This window comes from Ambystoma mexicanum, chromosome 5q (assembly GCF_040938575.1).
Source record: "Ambystoma mexicanum isolate Mex_15411 chromosome 5q, UKY_AmexF1_1, whole genome shotgun sequence".
Lineage (NCBI taxonomy): Eukaryota > Metazoa > Chordata > Amphibia > Caudata > Ambystomatidae > Ambystoma > Ambystoma mexicanum.
The window spans coordinates 160113916-160135088 of record NC_090933.1 but is presented as its reverse complement, the minus strand read 5'-3'; the positions used below and the strand labels follow the sequence as shown (position 1 = coordinate 160135088).

The following is a 21173-nucleotide window of genomic DNA, read 5'->3' as shown; positions in this document are numbered from 1 at the left end:
ATTAGCCCCGGAGAGTGGTCTGTGGCTCTAAGGTGAGCTGGGCCCTATATCACTGGCACTATGGAGTCAAGAAGTGAACAGGGCACTATAACCCTGAGACTGTAGGCTTGATCCAAGAAGGGAGCTGGGTGCTGAATCCCTAGGACTGTGAATTAGATTAGGGAATTCTGAAAGAACCAGTGGTTCCTTGGAAAGGCAGTGCCACCATTTTAAGCACACTCATCCCTACATCTTTGGTTAAGTTATCTCTTTTCTGTTTTAGTTGGAACCGTAAGCCCTATAGTCCATTATCTGTGGCACAATATCAACCCTAAGCTTGGGGGGAGGAAATACTCGCTGGTAGTAGTGGGTCAAAAGATATCATCACTAGCCCAGGCAGGTGATCCATTACTGGAAGGTGAAAATACCCATGCCTAAATCTCTACCCTAAAAATGGGGGGAAATACCTGCTGTTAGGCGAAATCACGAGGTGAGATGCTGGGCACTACAGGGGCCTACAGGGGCATGAGAAGTCAAGAAGCAAGTTGAATGAAATATCCCTGGGACTCTGAAGTCAAGAGATCAGCAGGGCGCTGCCTGCTGAGAATTGAATTTGAGATGTCACAAAGTCCTCTATCTTTTTGAAGGCTTCTAGCGGGGTAACTCAGAGTATGTGGTTTCTCCCCAAGACAGTGGATGATGGTCAAGGGGCAGCATGGGGAGAATCCCTGGCTCACCCCCACTTATCCTTCTCGAGCAAGCAGGGGATTGTCACTTGAGCACAACCATTATCCCTGGCACTATAAGGGAAAGAACGGAGTGTCAGATACCCCTGAGGGTCCATGTGCTGTGATATCTCCATGCCAGAGGAACCCCAATATATAGCAGTCCCACTCACCACCAGAAGACCCTGTTTAGCATAAAAGAAAACAAAATTAACAAATCCTCACCACAGACAAAATATACAACTAATCATCAGCAGGAATCATAGAAGCCCCCGTTCCCACAGCAACAACCACCTGCGGGTGCACAGAGACATGCAGCAGATCATCTCAAGATGGTTGAGGGACTTTTAATAACCACGAGCCAACCTCTGCGATATTGGCTGCCAAAAACCTGAGCTGCAACAGCTTTTCAAGTCGAAGCAATGGCATATCCAAGCAAACAACAATGCACAAATGAAAACCATTAGCCCAAGTCTAACATTGGTGAAGGAGCAAGCCCGGGATAAATGGGCTGACATTGAGTGGGTTAGGGTGGGCCTTTGGAGAGGAGAGGAGCAGTGTTCACAGAGAGCTGGAATTGGGAGGGAGAGCTACAAGATGGGGGATGGAGTCGCATGGAAAGAAGTGGTTCTAACTTGGAATTGAGAGGGTATAAGAGAGAGCAGAAGAGGTTCGGAGGAGAACAGAAGAAAATGGATGGAGACGAAGAGAGAGCAGTTGTTGTAAGGAGAAAAATAACAGTGGACAGAAGGAGAGGAGCAGTGTTCACAGAGAGCTGGAATTGGGAGGGAGAGCTACAAGATGGGGGATGGAGTCGCATGGAAAGAAGTGGTTCTAACTTGGAATTGAGAGGGTATAAGAGAGAGCAGAAGAGGTTCGGAGGAGAACAGAAGAAAATGGATGGAGACGAAGAGAGAGCAGTTGTTGTAAGGAGAAAAATAACAGTGGACAGAAGGAGGAGCACAGGAGAGGGTGGAAGAAGAACAGCCCAATCTGAATGGTCTGAGTCTATGGTGAGGGGAGGAATAAGTACATGGTAGGCAATGAGATGTGCCAGGACAAGTTGAAGGGCAGAGAAACGGGACAGAAAGTAGACATAAGGACCTTGTGGAAAGGAGGTGAAAAGACCCACAAAAGGCCCTTTGGGGACACTTGGGCTGAAAAACTAGTATGGTTGGCCCTGCCCATAGACAGAAGCTAACACTTCTACGGAAAGATGTGGTTGAGATTCAGTGATGCCTCCAGAGACTGGAGGCAGGAACCTTCCCAACACAACTGGAGAGATGACTAGGAGGATATTTGTCAGAATAAAGTAAAAATAGGTTGTGAGTGCTGGGGAGTAACATCCTTAGGAGCCTTTTCGCTAAAGTAAAAAATTAGAAAAGTTTGATGGACTTTGTGTGTGCGAAGCTTTAGAAGATAACTCGTTACTTTTGATTCTGAATAAAGATTATTTGCATTCTGTATCTAGACTCTTACTGGATTTCACAGTGTCCTATGGCAGAGTCAAGAAGCAAACTGGTTGCTACGTCTCTGAGACTGTGTCTCAGATTAGTGTACCAGAAAGAACTAGCGGTCCATAAAATAGGCCCTTGCATTTTGTGTATATCCATCCTGACAACATCAGTATAGTTATCCCTCTTCTGTTTTAGTTGGAACCCTAGTCCTTAGACGTGTTCATCCCAAACCATTCTATTGTTGGTGAATATAGTTGCTGAATGATACATTTTGTTCTTGTATGTTCTCTAGATCCTATGTCACATGGTTTTAATTGTTACCCTGGTGTCCTAGAGAAAACGTCATCCCCCTCAAGCTGGAGGATTAAATTGGGTCCAAACTGAACTAGTTCCAACCTCATAAAGGAACTTCACACATTTTTCTTGGTGGGGCCACCGTTACACTCTTGGCTGGTTCACAGTCTTCACAATACATTTTGAATATTTCCATTGTATAAAATGCTCAAAGAGCCCTTGTTACAGCATTATTGCTTGATACTTCTACCCTGCTGCCTGCTGCCCCCCACCAGCCTACTTCTGCAGGAGTCTGTTCTGATACATTGTGTTTCACCATCACCGTCTTGTTGCCAAAGCTGGATTTGATTTTTGTGGACTTCATTGATTCACAATGTGTCACCCTTTCTCAACTCTCATGCTGGACTTCCTTTCCATCTTGTACTCATTCATGGTGGCCCTGAATCATGCTGTTCCCATCTTCATCTTCTATCCTGGCTTGCAACATGATGTGTTACTACTGACTTCTTCAGTAGTATTCACTCTCCCGTCTTGCGTCTCCATTCTTTTTGACTACTTACTCTCTGTTCTCTCCTCCTCTCCCTTCTCTCTTTTCCTATCTCCTCCCCTTACTTTCTTCTATGCACTTACTCTATCAGAATTGTCCCTGGACCTGGTATGATAGCAACCTCGACTGTATCCTCCCCCTTCCTTTACTTGTCCCCCCAGGCCCCTCCAGCAATGTCGTCAGGCCTAGTACGATAGTCACTTGTTTTGTTCCTTCCCTCCCTTTCGGCACCCCTCTCCCTCGTCTTTCCTAGTTGCCTGTCTGTTTCCATTTCCTTCCCACTCTCCCCCTCCCTTCCTTATCTATGACTTATCTTTTGCACTATAGGAAATGTCATCAGGCCGAGTACGATAGTTAATTTCACATCCTTACTGTTCATGGCCTGTAAGAATGTCATTGCATTTTCCCTTGTTCCCTCCTTCTCTGCTATTAAAAAGATGTTCTCATTTTATTGCTGCTAACATCCTTACCATGACCTGAGCAATACTGATTAGCCAACCGAGAGATAGATAGAGAGAGAGATGGTCTGGGGTTATACTCCCTGAGCGTCTGGGAGACTTCAGTGCCCATGGGGCATCCAGGGACTAAACACTGGACAGATGACATAGTGCTGTAAAAAGGAACCTAACTCTGAAGGTGTTACTGTCCCCTCTAATCCTCTTTCAGAGATCTGTATGCTGCTGTGTCTAGATTGCTTTCCTTTACTGAATTGTGGGCAACAGAAAGTAATTAGGCAAACAGATATAGTTGCTTAAGGAAAACACAACTTTGAGAAACAAAAAAAGGCAAAACAACCCTTCCTCACTACTCAGTCCCAAACCACCCATCCTCCCCTTTCCCTCTGCTGCACATGACCCATGCGGTTCAATAGAAATTGACTAATGAATATTCTAAAGGGTCTAGTCTCTAGTGCTAGGCAGATAATAATATTATTTTCTGGCTGGTTGATATACAATAGGATTTCCTGGAATCAACCACATCGTAGCATCCTTAGCCTTGTTGGGCATGCAAAGCCTTTGCACATGCTTTCAATACATTCTAAAAAGCTCCACAAGTTGCAAAACAGATGAAAATATTATCATGTAAGGAATACGTCATTTTTTAAATTAGGAGATTCAACATATTTTGAACCTAGTCCTTAGTCATAGAGACACATGCAGGCCTGGCTCTTTACACAGGGACCTTAGCTCACCCGTCCTTAGCCTCAAGCGCAAGCGGATTACCTCTTCACTCACTGTAAAACTATGATCTCTTGCATAAATGCAGCACTCCCCCAGTTTATTCATATAGCATACCTATTTAATTAGTGCAATCACGAATTGCTGTAACCTGTTCATTCTTACACACGGGAATGTTGTAACTGCTGTATATATCAGTGCTTCCTTCCACTGTAATCTGCAATTATGCAACTGTTGTGTATATATGTGTCTCTTCTAATGTAACTTGTAACACTTTCCTTTTACATTGCCAATGTACCTTCTGTAAGTATTATTGTAAGAAATGCGCCCAGATGCCTCTGGGCTGGGAGTGCAATACAAATAAACAAACTACAACTACAGACTGCCAGTGTGATGCTATTGCCATCAATGTTCTCTCACAGCACATTAGCTATCAGCTCATTATTTTGGAAGGTTGTGATCAGTCAAAACCTCTTTTTTAGGCCAGAAATAATGACTCTAGAGTTAGGGACAAAGACACTCGTGTGATATTGTCGATCACAGAAATCATGGCTCTCCATTAACTTCGGGCAAGTTGACAAGATATGGAGGCACATGCCAGCCCCCCCACAACTGCACCATCACAGTCTAGAGCCACCTAAAGTGAAATGTCTGGTGCAAATAGGAGTCATGTATTACCTTGATATCATTTCGTAATACTATACACTGATTGAAGTGTGCCTGATTCTAATATTATAATAATCCTACATTGCTTGTTCTCAATTACACGATGTGCTATTATTCTGATGATGCACACGTGTCTATAGATTTGGAACCAAACAATGTATAAATATATAACTTTTTTTTGTACATAGTACTCCAGGTTCACATCACATTTTAATGTAATGGTTCATATACATAGACACTTCCAGTGATAGTTATATATGTTTTCTTTCAGCAAACATGCCTAACAGATAACATGTATCTCATGCCATAAAGGGCTCTTTTTCAAGGTTTTGAGTCAAAAATAAAGGTAAAATTCACTTTGGTAGCACAAATTGCAGACCGACATAAACTATAGTCTACAATGTGTACATCCATTAAAGAAAATATATCTTAGGTGATCTATTCACTGGTTTGAATACAGTGAAAGGTAAGTGAAACCAGACAGTCAACTTCTTGAATATTTACAAATCTGCCGTATTGCATAACATTTTCTTATCATGAAGAATAGTGTCTGGGAGTTACACTATTGCCTTATTTATTTTTTTAAGTACTGTTCAACCTCTATTGTTGCGTGCAGTAATTTCATACCTAATTGTTGCCGTTGTATGGGTGAGGCAATGGATAACCTCTTACATACCAATGTTGCACATGAGGAAAGTTTGAAGTTTACTCAGGGGGCAGGTCACCATTAAATTCCATATAAACTTGTAGGAAAGTAACCAATATGGACCAATTATAATAAGTAGACACAATGTACATTTCTTTTTGATTTCTTTTTTTGGGTTGACAGCCTTGAAAAAGAGACCTGCAGGGCTCGAAACATGTGTTGGCAGTGAGATTTCTTTGCACAAAGAATGCAAATATGACTATCACTGAAAGTATCTATGTAGGTTAATCATTAAATTAAGGTTTGATGTGAACCTTTTGTCGTACTTCATGCATTAGATGTATATATCAATGCATTGTTTAGTTAGTTCTAATCCATCATCACAAATAAAACCTTTAATTTTGAAGCACTCAAGCAATCCAGGTTTGTTGTAATACACTTTGCATTAGGATCTCTTTTTGAGAGCTTGGAATTTGTTGGGCAATTGCTCCCTTACAAAAATCCTGGAAAGCAGTGGTCAGTTCAAAAAAATATTATGTAAATATATAGGGCAAAGCAGGCCATGTGTTGTTCCTGATTCTATTCCATGTATGTCCCCCTCCTCTTTCCATAAGTGTTTTGGATAGAACGTTATGCCACACTGTAGTGCATGAGGGACCCTGGCCTCTATGTGATGAGAGATATTTGTAAAGATTTGAAATGAGACCAATCCTAGAATGTGAAACAAAGATAGGTTTCTCAAAACCCATGAGATGGCGTATCTGACCTTCCTTAAATGGAGGATGAATTGCCCAATGTCTGAGCCGGAAATAAAACATAAGTTCCCACTCCACCAGCCTGAAGTTCACCCTAAAGGAGTGGAAGGTTCTAATATTCCCTTCTTGGAACAAATGTGAGGGAACTTAACAGCCTCTCTTCTTCCATTGTCCGAAATTCTGCACACCATAAGATGGTGAGAGTTCTTGTTTATAGTATATGCTGGTTGCAGGACCTGATGTATTATCCTAGACCACTGATTTCAATTAGGGAAGTTCATAGATGGTCCTGGGTCTATGTCTCCCAGGAAGCTAGTGCATGTATCTCAAGGGAATCTCTGCCACATCCTCCTCTATCATTGTCCATGTCTTAGCGTAGGTCTAGCCAATCGTGCATAACCCAATGCTGGACACCATGATAGTACTCTATAGCATGCAGGCAGACTAGGCCAACACCACTCCTTTTCTGTATAATGTGGTGTTAAAAAGTCTATGTAATGAACCTTTCCACAAAAGAGACATTTGGGGGATGGAAATGCAAGGGTGACAGCCGTGGTTTAACCCATGGCTGTCACTCGTCAGAAATAAATGATGGCAGGAATGACTCTGGTATGATCTATGCCTATGTAAAAGGCATAGGGGGATGCCTCTCATTTCAGGGAATTTAAAAGCACAAGGGGAGAAAAAGAGACTCTGAATGAGTGCTTCAAATAACCCCTCATTCAGACCCCCTATATATCTGACAGGAAACTAAAACTAAATTCATAACTGCATACATGGAAAAACATATGTGGGGTGACATACATGCTTTCCACAAGTTTCCAGCCAAATAGAAACGTTCCCATGGGGTGTGTAAATAAGACTTTAATGGATCTGATCATATGCCTGAAAGAAACAATCAAGAGACGGTGGAACACATAGGCAATAAGCCCTGAACCGACAGGCCATTATCGAGTTTGGTAATGCCCAGGGGACCCCGCATCTGTTGCCTCTTTGGCTTGGTGAATTAGAGGTCGCAATGCACCATGTGCTGAACTCAATTTGGAGAAATACAAGACCAAACGTCAAGCCACGTTTTTTTGACTTGGGTAAAATGATAGTAAGAAAACAACTATGATAGAAAATACCTTCGATGGTGAGGGCTAGAGAATCATTCTTATCATATCCAGGGCATTTGAAAATTGGTGGCCACACCCTTAAAGGATTACAGGAAAGTCAGTGTGGTGAGTTAATTGACGGATCTGCCCTCGACCGTACAGGCCCACACAGTGTTATGGTTTCCAAATGATACAGACGTTGCTTCGCAATATCCATGTTAACAAGAGAAAATATTAAATGTAGGCCTGAGGCAGATATCAGTGAAACTATTCAAGTGAAAGCCAAATAATACAGACTGTCAGAGAAGGTGAGGGAACGCCTAAAGAAATACAAATTAGATGACAGCATTCAGACGCTTAGACCTACTATGTGGTCCCGTGACAAATACCCCTAAAATCAGCAGAATCCTGAGCAGAATCCTGAGCCATCAATTCAGTGATTAAGATTGTATATCCAACTGACACCAACTGCTGATCACCTCATTGAAATGCTAGAATTTGCTGGGATTTTACCCAGACTAGAATTTGCTCTCAGCCAGAGACAATTGGCCGTTGATAAGGAAGATAACAGGAGGCACACCAGGAACCCATTGTTATTTACTCTAATGCACTCTAAAATGCAAAACGCATCCAAAACATTTCTTACAAGTGAGTGAACATTTTGTGGCCTGACGAGAGGATATAATAGTAGTGATAATTAAGCTTCCTGTAACATGAAAATTGATAAGGAAGCAATTGTTTTGAAAAAGGATAGTGCTGGTTTTGACATCGATGAGCTTCGAGAAGGAAATAATAACCATGTGTCAGAGGGTTCTAGGTCATTTGGTCTAATCTAAATGGTCGACAGGACAAATGCTCGACACCAAAAGGTCGACAGGTCAAATGGGGGGGGCCCTAACCCCCTTTTTTTTGCTAAAACCCCCTTTTTTCCCTAAACGAAAACCTAAAAAATATATATATAAATAAATAAAAATTCGACCATTTGACATGTCGACCAACTTGTGTCGACCATTTGTCTGTCGACCATTTGTCTGTCGACCATTTGACTAGACACCGTGTCAGAGATGTCCCCATAGTTAAATGTAGATGGCAAATGAGATAAAGATGAGTGAGAAATTAAGTTTTATTAGGATTCTCACGTGCAGAGGTGGACTAAATCCAAAAATTAAACAAGCATTGGCAAAGTCAACAGTTTTGACTTTCGTGTAGGCGTGTGGTAGTCATCTGCTTGGAACAACCATACTAGTGCTACCTGCCCATAAGGTGACACGAGCTGGAAAATGGTGTAATTAACCGGGCATATGGTAGCAGTGCCCAGCAAATGCCTAATACTATACACAAGTTATGATGATGACATGGCATTTATAACGCGCCTATACACAAGTGTTTCAAGGCGCGAGTTAAAACTAGTTGCTTTTTTTAATGCTGGTTTCTAACTAGATATCAGGGCAAGGAACACATATAAACCAAGTAGCCAAATGTGCACTTGGTTAAGCCATTTTATTTCACTGGTAGCACATTTAAAGCTGCAATTAAGCCATAAACTGTCAGCAGACTCTTTTAGATATAGTACTGATAGGAACATGTTTGATGTCATTGTTTGATAGAGGTAGCTCAAGAAGATCCCAAAGGATTTGTTTTAGGTGGGGTGGGGAAGGTAGTTGGTATAGGGATTGGTCTAGGCATGGTCAGTCAATGCATTGTTAAATAACCAAATGCCCACACGCTGTGTGCCCCTGCTCACATGCTGTCTCTCTCCTGGTTGTAACCCAGTCCAACAGTTTTGGCAAATATGTGGCACTTAAGCTCCACCTAATAGCCTAGACCTAAAAGAGGAGACTGGAAATGTATCAAAAAGGGACCAAGTAAAGTAGAAGGAAATTAACATCTATGAACTATTGGCATAAAAGTGTCAAGAGAACCCAAAGCACGCAGTTGCAGAAACCACAGGGAACAGTAAATGGAGATTGGAGGGGGGACCAGTAGGAATACAAATGAAGGGCCGAAGGAACAGAGTAAGAAACACGTTTGGTAGAGAGGCTGTATGAAATAAGCACATTGGGTCACTGAGTAAAGGGATGTACGTGATTATTTCGAATACGAACATTTCAAATACAAAAATGTCAAATTAGAAATGTCTGTATTCGAAATAATCACCCCACAGCTAAATGCCCTTCATAGACCTTGCTCCCCCCGCCCCCTTACCTTTTGGCAGAACACTTCGGTGTGTGCCGCCGACTCCTTACAGCGCCAGTTCCCTTCACTTCCGTGAATGGGAACCGGCGCTGCAGGGTCCTTTTCTTTTTTTCTTTGTTTTTTTCAAACGTTTCTTGTTTTGGATGCGGGGGACATTCCTGCCACCCCCGATTCCATCATAGCAAACAAGGTTGCACGGTTGTTTGCTATAATGAAAAACGAATGGTAGAAATGTTTGGCATTTGCGGCTGTACATAATTTTGGTACAGCCGAAATGCGATCATTTCTACCATTCGTTTTTTTAAACGATTTTTTGGTGCAATACCGAGTAAAGAGCCGAGTTTAGAGTGCAGAGGGTTTGTTCGGTGATTAGTTACAGAAGGTTAGGGTGATTTCAGTAGAAACTACTAATTGGGAATGCCTAATATGGACATTTTTTGACTTGCTGAGTGAGTGGTGTGAAAAAGTGAGTTGGCGGGAATAGCTGATATTTGATGGTAGAAATAATGTTAAACACTAGACGTTGAGCGATGGGGGAAATGGATGGGACAGACCCCTGAGATGGTTTCCTGAGAAGAGGCAACACAGTGGTAAAGGTCAGGGCAAGAAACTAAAGGGTAACCATAAGACCCCACGCCCATAAGATGAAGTACGCCGACCTCGGCATCAGAAGAATGGAGAACTAAAGCAGATTGCGGTATCGGGAGGAGAGCTGGAGAGAGCGGTGGGGTGGCTGGCTGGATGGAGAAACTAACACTGGGAATGACACGGTCAGAGATTGTCAAAGCAAGTGACAATGTAAGTGACGTAAATTGATGGGAGAGAAGATGTGGTCAAGAAGTGAGGGATAGAGAAATGGAAGCCAGAGGAGAGCACAGCTGATAAGTAAATTATGATTCATGCACAGAAATCAAGCAACAGTAAAGGGGGTTCGAGTTCAAATAGAGATAAAAGTCTTAGACCAGAAACAGTATCGTACGAGGAATAAGATTCTTTTTTATAAAATACCTACATTGTGTAATAACTGGCTAGCGGAGTATTGTGACCTGCACACATGATCCTAGCGTAATCTACATGCAGGTAAGCAATGCCAGCTGTTTACGTGGTAATGTAGGGGAATTTCAAAATGGTCAAAGTCCCATGTGTGAGTGACAGCTATTGTGTAGTAGACAAAAGCTTAGATGCCAGTAGAGGCAAGCAGTGCCGGTGTGCTGTCATAACTAAATGAAATATCATATTTGTGCTCATTCTTGTGTTTTTTTTTAAATCCACGTCTACCCTTTTAAATTTAGCTAATAAATGTACAGTTCTATACGTTACTATCAATGCAAGTAGATATTTTTGAAATGTTTTTTTAATTAAGGTAAAGGATTCATACTCTAAAATGAAAACAATGAAAGAGAGATACCTACCTATAAGTGTGTCTGGCACTGTGAATGTGCATGCTTGCATGGCAGTGTATGATCTCAACAAAGTGCGCAACAGCTTTGCATCTTAACAGTTAATCTATGTCGCTTTACATAGTACACACATATGCAGGAGAGCATTTTGAAATTCATAAAGGCAAACATCACTGTTAATGAACTGCGACTCTAAATATGACAGGTTTTATACAAATGTATATAGTCATAATATAACTAGTTCTTGACAGAAAGGTTAGTTCTTTACACACTTAGTGCTATAATAAACTGTGCAGAGCCTTTCGCTACCCTCAGCACTTATCTACTAGCCACAATATCCATTAGCCTCAGCATTTTAACTGATGTTAGATAACCACAGTGTAGCGAATGTGTTTTATATGAAGAAGATGACAGTCTTGTCTTACCTGGTTTCCAAACTGGTTTAATCCGTGGCAGCTGCAAACCATTAATTGGAATGGGAGGCACTGGTAGTGAATCAAATGTCGGCTGAAAGAGTAAGAACAGAAAGTTATGCATATCTTTATTAGGGCAGTTGTGTACATATCCTATACATATACGTAATCAGCGAATGATTAGATGGGCAGAGCAACTTTTTATTTATTAGTTTTAAAGCACAGATTAAGAACATAACCTGGTTAAGGTGGTTCCACTGTGAGCGTGGCAGGCACTTGTTTATCAACAAGAGCAACAGTAGTCAGATGAGCCGAGAATAAAGAAGAGAGGAGAAAGAAAGAAAGAAGAGAATTTTGCAGAATTACGATAAATAAAAGAAAAAATAGCACTGGAGGGAAGAAGTAAAGTAATAAATGAGGCACCAATGGGATCAGGAATCCTAAATGATCATGACAGGTACATGTATCGGGTCAAGTGGTGAGGGCAGTGGCGAAATAAAGAATGGAGCACTAAAAGGAAAGAGTTTGTTGGGGAGTACTAAGGGAGGGAAAAGGGAAAATGCATAAACAGTGGTAGAAAATTAAATCAAAATGTGAGCTGGGAGGTGAGTAACAGTTCAGTTCAGGAACGGGATTCAATAATAAGAAAGAAAAGGGCAAGCAGCTTTGGAGGATTGCAGATGAATGTGGAAGTAACTGAGCGGAATGAAGGATTACAAAGAAGTGAGAGGTTTAGCAGAAAACAAGGCCTAGCGAGCAAAATGAGATGTAGTTCAAAAGACAAGAAAACATGGAAAGAGCATGCCCTGTCTCAGCCTGTCTTGCAGCCAGCCAATCGTGGCTGTCCATCCATTTCATATACCTCAACCCCTCTAAGACCCCTCCAAGACCACCACCTTGCTTCCTTTTTCTTTCTCTGCATGCAATTTTGGCGTCACCTTTGACCCTTCTCCTTAGTTCTTATTAATGTATTTATTCTCACTTCTCCGCTACTGCACATATCTGCTACTAATATCATTACTTCATTCACCATATTAACCTCTGTTTGTCCTTTCATGCCACTAAACTTATCACATCTTCTAATTTTTTCTTGACTCATGTTTGACTCGTCTTTCTGGGACTTTCCTCATATCATTGTACCCCTGTTTGATGAATCCTTCACTTTGCTATCCGTCTTTTGTTTTCTCTATCTGCTTGTTCCTCTATTTCCCACTCCCTTCTCGTTATCTCCTTTCCCCATGCCTCAATTTTTGTTTCCTTTGTATCATATTCGAATGCACCCATGGTCAAGCCCCTCCCTATCTTTCAGAGATTGTCTCTCTCTACTTCCCAACCCCACCCCTTTGCGCTCAATATTTATATCTCCACTCGGCCCCCAAACCTCTGTGTGCCTCTTGTTGCTTCTGCTCCTTAACCCTCCAAGCCCCTAAATACTAGGAATCCATACCTTTAGTTATTTGAACTGCCCCTTCTCTCCATATCTTCCATACCCGTCTCAAAGCCTATCTCCTCTTCTCCCTTTCAAATACCTAATCTGTTTCTTTTCTCTGACAAAATGTTATCTCTGTCATATTTTATTGTTGATGGGCTGTTTTATAAACTCTTTGTGGCCCTTTGGTTAAAGTGCTTTATGAATACCAATACAAATAAATGAAGTGGAATCTGCGACCACCCATGCCTGTGAAGCGAGGTGACTGAGAGAAGTCAGACTGTGAGGTAGTCGGAGAAGACAGGCTACCAGTGGTAACAGGGCTACTTGGCTTTCGGTGACTGTTGAAGAGGTTTGCCAAAACCGATACAGGAATTAGCATGATTTGTATTAGGGACAACATTACAAGAATGTGCCAAAGTAATGAAATGCTGGGAAAAACCAAATAACAAGTGGTCAGGATTAATGTTTGTTCTTGCACTGAATGGAACACTCTACCTCATGGTGGTCCTCACAAGATCCCACTAGATAGGCTCTGTGACCTCCAAGCTCCCCATTTCCATCATGTCCTCCTGGTCTGGTCAGTCCAGAAGGGTGGTTTCCTCAACCCTTTTCCAGGAAGTGGGAGCTTAAGGGTTCCCATACAGTTCTGTATAATGGTGTGTTTGGTTGCAGGCTTTAGGATACTTGAAACATTATTTACAATGTTCCATTTTGTTGCAAGCCTTCTGGGGAATCAGTAATCCATGACACTCTCTTTAACATGTGAAGGCCAGCTTCAGACAAGTTTCCAGAGAGAGCCTTCATAGAGTTTTTGAGGGAGAGACAACGAGACATGCCTTCCAGTCGGTCAAGTTCACTACCCCTTTCAATTCTCCATCTGCCACCTCTCCACTCATGCAATTATCTCCCTAGCCTGTTCTCATGCCTCTTCCCCATCTCCTGGGTCTGCTTAGGCCATACACTGGCTTTTTCAGAGTTTGCCTTGCTAGCCAACTAATCCCTTTTCTACCCTTCTCTTTGCAGTTCCATTCTATTTCTTAGCTCTTCCTTCCCCTTCAGAGCGACTTCCACTTCCTCCTGCCAACTCTTGCACTGTTTCTCAGTATTCATCCCATTCATTGACCAACACCTCCCCTTTCCCAGCCTTCTGCACCCTTGGTCTATCCCCTCCTGGCTGGTTTCTGAATTGTTTGAAATGCCCATCTATGGTCCTCACAACTCCCACACCCCCTGTTGTTGCCACCTCCCCCTTCTTATGATTACCACTGTCACCTGGTGTTGACACTTCCTCCTGCCTGCAGGCCGCAAAATATTCTGCTTCTTTCAATAACACATTGATAAACTCTATGTCCCTTCCCTCAACCTCTCGTTCCTTCTCCCCCTCTCCTCTGACCACCTCTAACCAAATCCCTTTCACTTCCTCAGAGCAATTCTGTGTAACTTCATCTCCCAGCCCTCTGTGGCACTTAACCCTTACTGTTTGCCGTGGTCACCTCTATCTTCTAATAACTTCCATCTGGTGCTGTAAGCACCTCTGCCTCAACCTAGACATTGCCAACTCCTACTGGGTCAACAACTACCTTTCTGGATACTAGCACTACCACCTTCTGAAGTAACAGCCACTGTCTTCCACTTACCTTTTACCGGACTCTTAGACCCACTAGGGTCCAGTTGAGGTGGAGGGGTTGCAACTAAATTTGTATCAGGCCTGGTGGCTATTTCAGAGTTTTTCATTGTGCATGGAGGGTCAAGTAGTGCTGTGAGTGCAATGGACAACCTTGCACCATGTTGCTACACTGATAGGTTTAGTTTTGTGGAGGAATGTGTGTTCATAACCCTATTTTACCCCTTTTCAGTGTATTTGCAGATGCTAGTCGAGTTTGAAGGTTAATAGACTTCACAAGTAGGTCTACGTAGCCATATGGTAACTTTGTGGACTTTATGGTAAGCAGTTTTGTGAACCTGCACATACAGACGGGGCATGAAAACAGCTTCAGTATAGGTTTTGAGATTCATGATTGCTATGGAGGGAATGTTGAGGTTCTCTGCTGTTGGAGGAGGGATGGTGGGTCTATAGTGACAAAACCCTGATAAATGGCAGGGACCAAGCAAGGATGATCATGGGGTCATACCCATGAATCCTCCACGTACACCAATCAGTGGTTTTGGATGGCACTCAACCTCCTTATCACTGCCCAGGTGGTTCCCATGATTAGCCAAGGGACTTATCCATGTTATCGTTAAACAAAGACATTGGGCCTTATTACGACCCTGGCGGTAGCCGTGCCCTTTTTAAGGGCACGGCTGCCGCCGGTAATGATTTTTTACCGGAGCCCGCAATAACCGGGTCATGCTCACCATGGCGGACCCAGTAATTGCTCTTTTCTGGGCTCTGGTAAAAATTAATCACCATTCTCATTTGAGCCCTATAGGGCTCAATGGGAATGGGGAGGATGCTAACAACAGGCCCGTTAATGACGGGCCCGTTGTTAGCATCCTGGTCTGCTAGTGGGTCCAGCTAAGGACACCTGGTCTGGCGAGGCGTCCTGAGTGGGACCCGCAGCAGACCTCGTAGACCTCATTCCACGGCCGCCAGTGTCCTAATGAGGCCCATTGTCAATTAAACCTAACAAGAAGATCAAGAGCTGAGTTAGTGCAGATGGAGGAAACATTTTATAGAGCAATGGCTACAGAATGATGTAGCACTGAAGATATGCCAGGATTGATAATATTATCCTCATAGGGAGGCAGGGAAGAGAGTGAAGAAAGATGATGTGTGTTGTGCAGGAGAGGACTAATAAAAGATAATGTGAGCGGGAACAGTCATTGACAGAGCCAATAGCTTTTGATGTTTGTGTTGAATCATTGCGTGTTGACACACAGGTAGTGTGGGATGCATTTAAAGGCCCTAAACAGAAATCTCATTCATTTGAAAAACCGCAGTGAAACTCTGCACCAAAAACGGCTATGCTTTGCTTTCCCTGTCACATGAGGGACAAGCAGTTGAACCCTGCAATCCAAAAACGGCCCTGCATTGTTTTTGTTTCACTTGAATGTCATGAAGTTATGCACTGCATCAAAAACGGCCTGATTGTACTGATCATTCACATGAGTGGCAAGCAGTTGAACCCTGCAATCCAAAAACTGCCCTGCATTGTTTTGTTTCACTTGAATGACATGAAGCTATGCACTGCATGAAAAACTGCCTTATTGTACTTTTCATTCACATGAGGGGCAAGAATTGCAATCCTACAACCAGACAAGGCTTTTGCTTTTCATTTCACTTGAATATCTGCCCTTTAAAACATTGCTTGGCGCTTTCTTTTATTCAGTGTCAAATCAAAGAACCCTGTGGAAGGGGTCCTACCCCTCATTGTGAATGGACCAACAGCAAATGCCAACTCACTCAAAAAGGACAAATTAAAGAATCTCGTGACATACATGATAGGAGTTCAAACATCAGATGCAGAAACAGCTTGCACACATGTAAAACTAATAAAGGAATTACTTTAAAAAGCCACTGTGAAAGGACAGCTTTGCTCGCACAGAAATGTCAGTGAATAATGCTGTGGGGAGGGGGTTGAAAAAGCAATGTACATTATGTTCCTACCCACAAGACTTCAATCACCTTGGAATAGGCTCACAATACCATAAAAAACTGTTTTTGGGCTCAGGCAATTGAAAGCCCTGCTCTCCACTGAAAGCCGCAGCTACTAGTGAATCAGCCTGCAATGACATGTGATGTACTGAGGGCATTATAATTCCATACTATGCCAGACTTGAAGGCAGGGGCTCAGGGACTTGAGTTCCTCCTGCACCCACTACCAAGGACAAACTGACAACTTCAAAGGGGGTAATAAAAAAATCTCTGGTCACCGGCTGTGGGGGATAAATTGCTCCTACCACAGAGGGGGATAGATCTTCCAAATTGACATTAAAGGACTGAGTCAATTTTTAGGCATTTGTGTAACAAATAGAATGAGAAATCATTTTGTTTTATGCTATGTTTTTATGCAATTTCCCAGTGGTTTTTAAGACCTATAATGCATTTTCCTAGGACTTTGGGGATTGAAATGGCCAGTTAAGAATAGTTTCTGGCTGCTCGAAAGATGCAACAAGTATGAGATTTGATGGAAAGATGGAAGGTCAAAGTAGGAATATGCTTGATAATTTGCGGAGTCATAACTATTATATATTCTAAGAAAATGACAAAAATGTGCCAAAGAGCCATGATACCTCATACGGAGTTGGCGGTCAGCTTACCTAATTCCCTATGACTCACTCAAACCGCATATCTAATGCACATGTTAGGGGCTAGTAGAAATAGGAAGTTATGAGACATAACTGGGTTTTTGTCAAATAGTGGCCAAGAGAACAAAGAATGGTAATAAAATACCAATAGACAGGTGGTGCTCTCTTACCTTGGACCAATCATGTCAGGGGGCGGAGAGAGGAATGGTAAAATTGGCCTTTCCGAGCGTTAGGGGTAATTATAGAGTACTCCCCCTAGAATGTAAAGTGAATTATGTCATTTGGGCTATATAAGGGGGACTGTAATAAGTCAGGGGACACACAAGAATCCAGGGAGACAGGAGAAGGAGGATGGAGAGGAGGAAGCTGAACCATACCAAGGAGAGTGCAGTGACCAGACCCCTTGCCTATCTGTCCAGAGTGTCCTGAGATACATCTGGCTGTCCACAATCCCAGACCAAGGAGAGTGCAGGGACCAGACCCCTTGCCTAGCTGTCCAGAGGGTCTTGGGATCCAGTTGACTTTCCAGAATCCCAACCAAGCCTTACATTGTAAGTAGCAAATAACCTCAGCCCTAAATTGCATAAGCCCTTCCTTTTTGTAGCGTTGCACCCACTGAAAACCCCACTCACATTGCTAGTGTAATTCAGTCACCTTCCCATAGAAGAATCTGTGTTAAGCCTGTGTATGCTTGCATATTCCCTTTGGTAAACCTCTCAGTGTCTGTGTAAATCCTTAGCATATTCTTAAGCAAATCAATTAATTCCCCCATTGAAATTCATGGTACAAGTTGGTTAAAATTCGAAATTAACCCTCTTGTCCCTAGTGTCTTTCTTTAATAATCATAGTCATTTAAGTGTTGCCTCAAAAGCATTAGTTTCCTTGTAACTGAAAACCGAATGTGCCCGTTAATTGTGTGCATTACCCCACAAATTCTTATTTGCATCTGTGCCATTGAAAACCCCAAACCGTAGTCTCATTGAGAGCAATCCCTTTTGCCTACAAATCTATCTGTCATGTGTCTCTGTCCATGTCAATGAAAATCGATTTTCCTATTCTGAGCTATAGCCCTTCCCTGAGCTGGCTGTCATTGTAAAACATTGTCATTGTAAAACGAATTTCCATTTGCCGTGTATTTTTCCTTTTGCATTTGCTTTCTCCCCAAAATCGATTTTCCTACTTTATTTCCACATTGCCCTGGTGTGCAGATTAGTAGTCTCTAAGCTTCCCTATCTCCTGAAGTGTAGCAACACAAATTTCCTTGTATTCTGTCCCATAGCAATTGTGAGTAGCTGTGTGAGAAATAATCAAAATCTGATTCTGCCGTTTTGATGGAAAAACGGGTTTTCACTTTCTTAGCAGGCCTCCCATCCTGGGGTGGTGGGTCTTACTCAAAATCCAATTTTCTCTCTCTATCCCTACTCCTTGCCACTGCCTTCCATCCAAAGGAATCAAGTTAGCTATTGTTTGGGTGTTGTGGGGGGAGTGCTAAACCATTGGGGTAATATCTCTTTCTAAAAATTGCTCTTTTTCTGTGTTGCCATTAAAGATTGTGAGAACTGTCAACAGCATATCTTCACTGAATTGTTTTGTATAGATTAGTGCAATTGTGTACCACAACAGTAGTGGCTGTAACATTTTTGATTTTCCTTTTCCATTCAATAATAAATTAATATCTTATTGATATACACAGCCTGATTTCTGATCCATTGTGACACAGAGCGTTTGTGGAGGTTGGGTGCGGGACAGGTTGGAGGCCTATTCCAATAAAAGAACCCGTGGTTTATTAAAAATAAAAAGCGCTTTATTGTACGCCACATTCATTGTCGGGGAAGGAATCCCTGGCTGGAGTGTGCTGTGTACAGTAGCAATGTTTGCTGCCGATCGTAGACTCTTCGAAAAGGAACCTTTTTCAAAAGATATTCCATGCTTTAAAAAAACAATAGGGGCCAGTGAGAGCGTTGTCTGGCAAATGGTGGCCTGTCCCCACCTCCTGGCACACAGAGCCTGCATCCTTCATTTTTAGTTTATATGCTCTCTTTTCAGCAGTCTGGCACAACTGCAGTGAGTAAGTGACATTGCAAACCTGATAATCCCTCAGCAAAGTATACAGTGAGCAACATAAAGCACACAAGGTTCCGTGGACAGCCTGATCAATCCCCACCAATGTAAATGTTCTCTCGAACGTGAATTCTATAATACACTTGAAATCAGTTCACTAAAATTCCACGGATGGTGGATGCAACATCTAATGACATTACAGGAATTCACATGCATATGTATATGTACAAACGCAAGCTTATGATTAAAGAAATAGCAAATAGTTACTAAAGCACAAAACACACAACTATTTTAGCTACCAATCTGATTTTAAATATGGTGCTGCCTTGATATACCAAGAGCTGGTTCATGATATGACAAGGGTACACCCTAAACAAAGGTCAAGGGCACGACCTTAAGGTGCTAGTAAAGCTCTGCATGGCCCTTCACTGACGTATCATTAAGTCTTATAGATCGAGGTAAGGATAATTATTGCGGGAAAAGGACTCACCCGAAGTTACTGCATGAGGTGAAGCTGAGGGCAATAACTTGGGGAAGAGTCATTATCCCAAGTGATGACATCTCCCGAGATCTAAAAGGCTATTAGCATACTATTAGTTGTGTATCTAAAAGGGATTTTTATTGTCAGGAAAAATGAGCACAGACAAGTTTGAATAGCACTGTACAAGGTTTGGGTAGCCAGTCTTCGGGCCGGAATCTTTTAACAATAGTACAGTGCTGTAGTTGCATTCTTTTAATCCATTGGGTTTAGTTCATGGTCAGGTGCTGTTACAAATACTACGTTTTTAGAGATTTGAAAAATTGGAGAATTGTGGGGGCATTCCAAGTCAATACCAGGATCGAGTTTGAAAGGGTGGGTCTTTGACAAGAGAGGGATTGTTTACGGGTCCTCTCTTTTCACATTAGTTGAGATGCGGCCCGGCTGTTCGAATTGTCGGGCAGGGAGCGTGTGCCACCAGATATGTGGAGCATAGTTGCCAGGTACACTGCTGTCCTAATCATGACTGATTTGTAGAAGATACATGCAATCTTGAACAGTATCCTGGCCTGGAGTGGAAGCCAATGTAGTTCTAGTAGGAGGGAAGTGATTCAGTCAAATTTCCACGCACCAGTAGTAGGAAGTGCTGCGGCATAGTGAACTGCTTTTAGGGAAGCAGTTGAAAGCAGATGGAATCCCTGTCACGAGGGTAATCAGCCACTGCCATCAATGTGTGAGCCCACAAGGGCCTGCACTACAATATGGAAATCCTGCGGCGGGATGAAGGGTATGATTTTGCAAAGGGTGGAGATTTGGAGCCAGGCTGTTTGGTCCTTCTTGGCTATGTGTTTCGGAAAGGAGAGGCTGCTGTCAATGGTAAAGCCTAAGGATGTTGCAGATTAAATCCTTTTGAGCCATTGTTGGACAAGTTGGTGCAGTCTGCCTCATACGCCCAGTGCAGCCTGCATTTCCTCAGACATGTGATCTAATGCCAGTTAATGCCTCATATCCATGGTACAGTCACCATATCTAAGGTGCAACCACATATGAGCAGGCGTTGTGAACAAATGCTAATGGTTTACATTGAGTGGTGTTATGACATAATCCAAAAGGCAATTGCATATGTCTTGAACCCCGTCCTTATTGTAACGTTCTGATTTTCTACTGTATTCTTCTTTTCTTCTTTGTACACTTACTTCTTCATCTTTATTTATGATGACGTAAATAACAGAAACTGTTGCTGATCTTTTTTTGCTGATCTTTTTGAATTTTCTATTTAACCACCTTTATCGCCCTTCTGGGTCTTTTCTTCTTTTTCACATACTTAGATTGATTTGTTCCTTGAAGCAAAACCTCATTTTAAATGTTGATTTTTGAATTCACTTTGATGATAAATAAACTCTCATTGGTTCAACAGATTTCTAATTGCTGCATGGCAATTATTGGCATTCATTTACATATGTTTTTATTACACAGTGCTCAGTGTCACCTTGGAACTTTACCCAGCGGGATATTATTGATACTCGCACATGTCAAAATGATTTACTTATTGTCTAAAATCAATAGGCTCAGTGGTGGGTTCATATGTGGATGCTGCT

General features: G+C 42.3%; 1 protein-coding gene across 4 annotated transcripts in view; it reads right to left on the bottom strand.

Moving 5' to 3' along the window:
* ARHGAP28 (Rho GTPase activating protein 28) overlaps positions 1 to 21173 on the bottom strand; it is a 1312783-nt gene that overhangs the window by 179567 nt on the left and 1112043 nt on the right. For all 4 annotated transcript variants that reach the window (XM_069620694.1, XM_069620693.1, XM_069620692.1 and 1 more), the window contains one exon: positions 11366 to 11447. In XM_069620694.1, the coding sequence (XP_069476795.1) occupies positions 11366 to 11447 (82 nt within the window). The remainder of the gene's footprint in view (positions 1 to 11365; positions 11448 to 21173) is intronic.